This window comes from Puntigrus tetrazona, chromosome 19, assembly GCF_018831695.1.
Source record: "Puntigrus tetrazona isolate hp1 chromosome 19, ASM1883169v1, whole genome shotgun sequence".
Lineage (NCBI taxonomy): Eukaryota > Metazoa > Chordata > Actinopteri > Cypriniformes > Cyprinidae > Puntigrus > Puntigrus tetrazona.
The window spans coordinates 3,546,701-3,549,200 of NC_056717.1; the positions used below are offsets into that span (position 1 = coordinate 3,546,701).

Here is a 2,500-nt window from a genome sequence, read left to right on the forward strand (position 1 = left end):
CATCGTTGCCTGACTGAAAGAGATCCAAAGCATCTAATGATGGATTTAAAGCTGCACCGTTTGGAAAGCTTCCCGATGTTACTTAATTGATGCAGTTTGGCAATCTGGCGCCCGCTTTCTCCACTAAGAAAAGAGGCTGCAAAAGATGTTCAGCGATGCTTGACGGTGCTTAAATACGGTTTAATACAGGTCAGGTGCTTCTGAGCGACGCGGTTCTCAACGGCGCAGCAGCCTCGAAAACCTTGCTACGTGTGGATATCGATCGGTCTTGAGGATGTGATGCCGTTTCTCAGGAGAGTGGATCTTATAGTACTATCACAAGACCTTCTATCTCAATTATAATATCGCATGTAAATATACTTACAGAGACAAAGTATGGACCTGCAAAATCCCGAATCACTCCGGTGGAGGTGCAGATGCCCATGTGGCCGATGAAAGGAAAGAGCCACCTGAAAGAACACGAAACAAAAATGTATTGTTACCTATTTCACAGGCAGCCATGTTTGAACTTCGAATAGCAGCTGTTGTGTGGTCATTGTAGTTTTTTTTCTTTTGGTTCTTTATTTCGTTATATTAAATTAGACAAATACCCGTTTCATGTACGTATGACTGACACGTATTGCTTTGCTCATGTTAAAACGGCATAATCCAAATGCATGGAAGAGTCTTTACTTTATGATGATCAAAGCTGCTAGAACACACACTAGCTCGTGTTGTCGGGAGGACGGTTGAAAGGGCCCGACGCTGAAGAAATGCCCTTTTCAATATCACACACCTGGCCGAAATCCAGCTTCCCCTGCTGATTCATATTCCTGTTATTTTGGCTTCGGAACTCAAAAACAAGCCGGGCAAAACAGAACCGGCAATCCAAAGGACAACCAGATAAGGAAGCGGATTAGACACTAGCCCAAAATTCCCGTCGAAGTGATTAAAAAAAAGGGGGGGCGTATGAACATCCCGGATAAAACAGCCCCGGAGGAGCTGGTGTAAAGTGGAGCAGGGCATATTCATCACCGAGCGTCCAGACGCAGGAGGAGAAGGAAACAAGAGGCGAGGGACTCTCCCGCTGAGATCATATGAAGCGGGGGACACCGGGAGACCGGTCTAAGGCCAGCCGTAACCAGAAAAAAAAGACTATACGGAACATAACGGCCGTTGCTCATGAACCCAAGCATCTAAGATTCAACGAAGGTGTCGTGTTTGCAACTAATGGTCATGAATTATAATGTATGTTATAGAATTACTGATATGCATTACAGAATGGTGTCCAATTTTACTTCGCCCAAAAAGTTTTACCGCGGTAGATTATTATGGTAATTAATCTGCATTAGAGAGCCGAACGATATGATTCAACGGTCTGAAACGATCACTGTACAGTTATTATTTATGATTATATTTATGGAAAGAGAAGTCATCTCAATTCCACAATTCAGTTCAAAACAAATACATGAAACATATAGCTATAAAAAAAGCAAACAAGCATAAATATACATAAAAATACATACACTACAAATATTAAGAAAAAGGACAGTTATATAGAGTTTTTCAGATTAATGTATATGATACACAAATTTTTTTAATTATTTTTGAAAATGTTCATTTTCCAAATTAAAAAAAAGTTAACTTTAAAAGGATAATTCTACACTACTTTTAGATGACTACGTTATCGTTAAAATCACTTTCAGGTAACAAGGTGGTAAAAGCTCTCTTTATAGTTATGGCTTTTGGTGTGAAAGCCCTTAACAGATTTCATTCTGAATGTCTTGAATAGCTTCATGTTCAATGGGTCAAAAACATTAAGTGTAGGGAAGGATAAAATCTATACAGGAAGAGTCGTTTTTAGACAATTAAATAATGTTGGTTAGACAGGTTTTTGTTTTCCATGGCAGTGTTACTCTGGTATAGTACCATAAAATATTTATTGGTTTCATGTCAAATGATTATCACATGAAAACTGTAAAAACTTAAAATATTCACACTGTATTTAATTGTAATTCCAAACCTTGTACAGTTTTAGCAATTAACTTAAAATCCAGTCTGTTCTTCACATGAAACCATAATATGACTTCAGAAGACTTGAGTTTGAGTACTTTGTCATGTTTGAAGCAGCTCCTGCTCCACACACACACACCAGCTCCAGTCTCCATCCACACACACACACACACCAGCTCCAGTCTCCATCCACACACACACACACACACACACACACACACACACACCAGCTCCAGTCTCCATCCACACACACACACACACACACACACACACACACACACACACACACACAAGCTCCAGTCTCCATCCACAGACACACACACACACCAGCTCCAGTCTCCATCCACAGACACACACACACACCAGCTCCAGTCTCCATCCACACACACACACACCAGCTCCAGTCTCCATCCACACACACACACACACACACACACACACACCAGCTCCAGTCCACATCCACACACACACACACACACACACCAGCTCCAGTCTCCATCCACACACA

At 41.2% G+C, this 2,500-nt stretch overlaps 1 protein-coding gene across 1 annotated transcript in view; it reads right to left on the reverse strand.

Annotated features, from left to right (window-relative positions):
* The window catches only part of tmem222b (transmembrane protein 222b), a 14,385-nt gene that overhangs the window by 9,260 nt on the left and 2,625 nt on the right, over window positions 1-2,500 (reverse strand). The window contains exon 2 of the mRNA XM_043218411.1: window positions 365-449. Within this exon, the coding sequence (XP_043074346.1) occupies window positions 365-449 (85 nt within the window). The remainder of the gene's footprint in view (window positions 1-364; window positions 450-2,500) is intronic.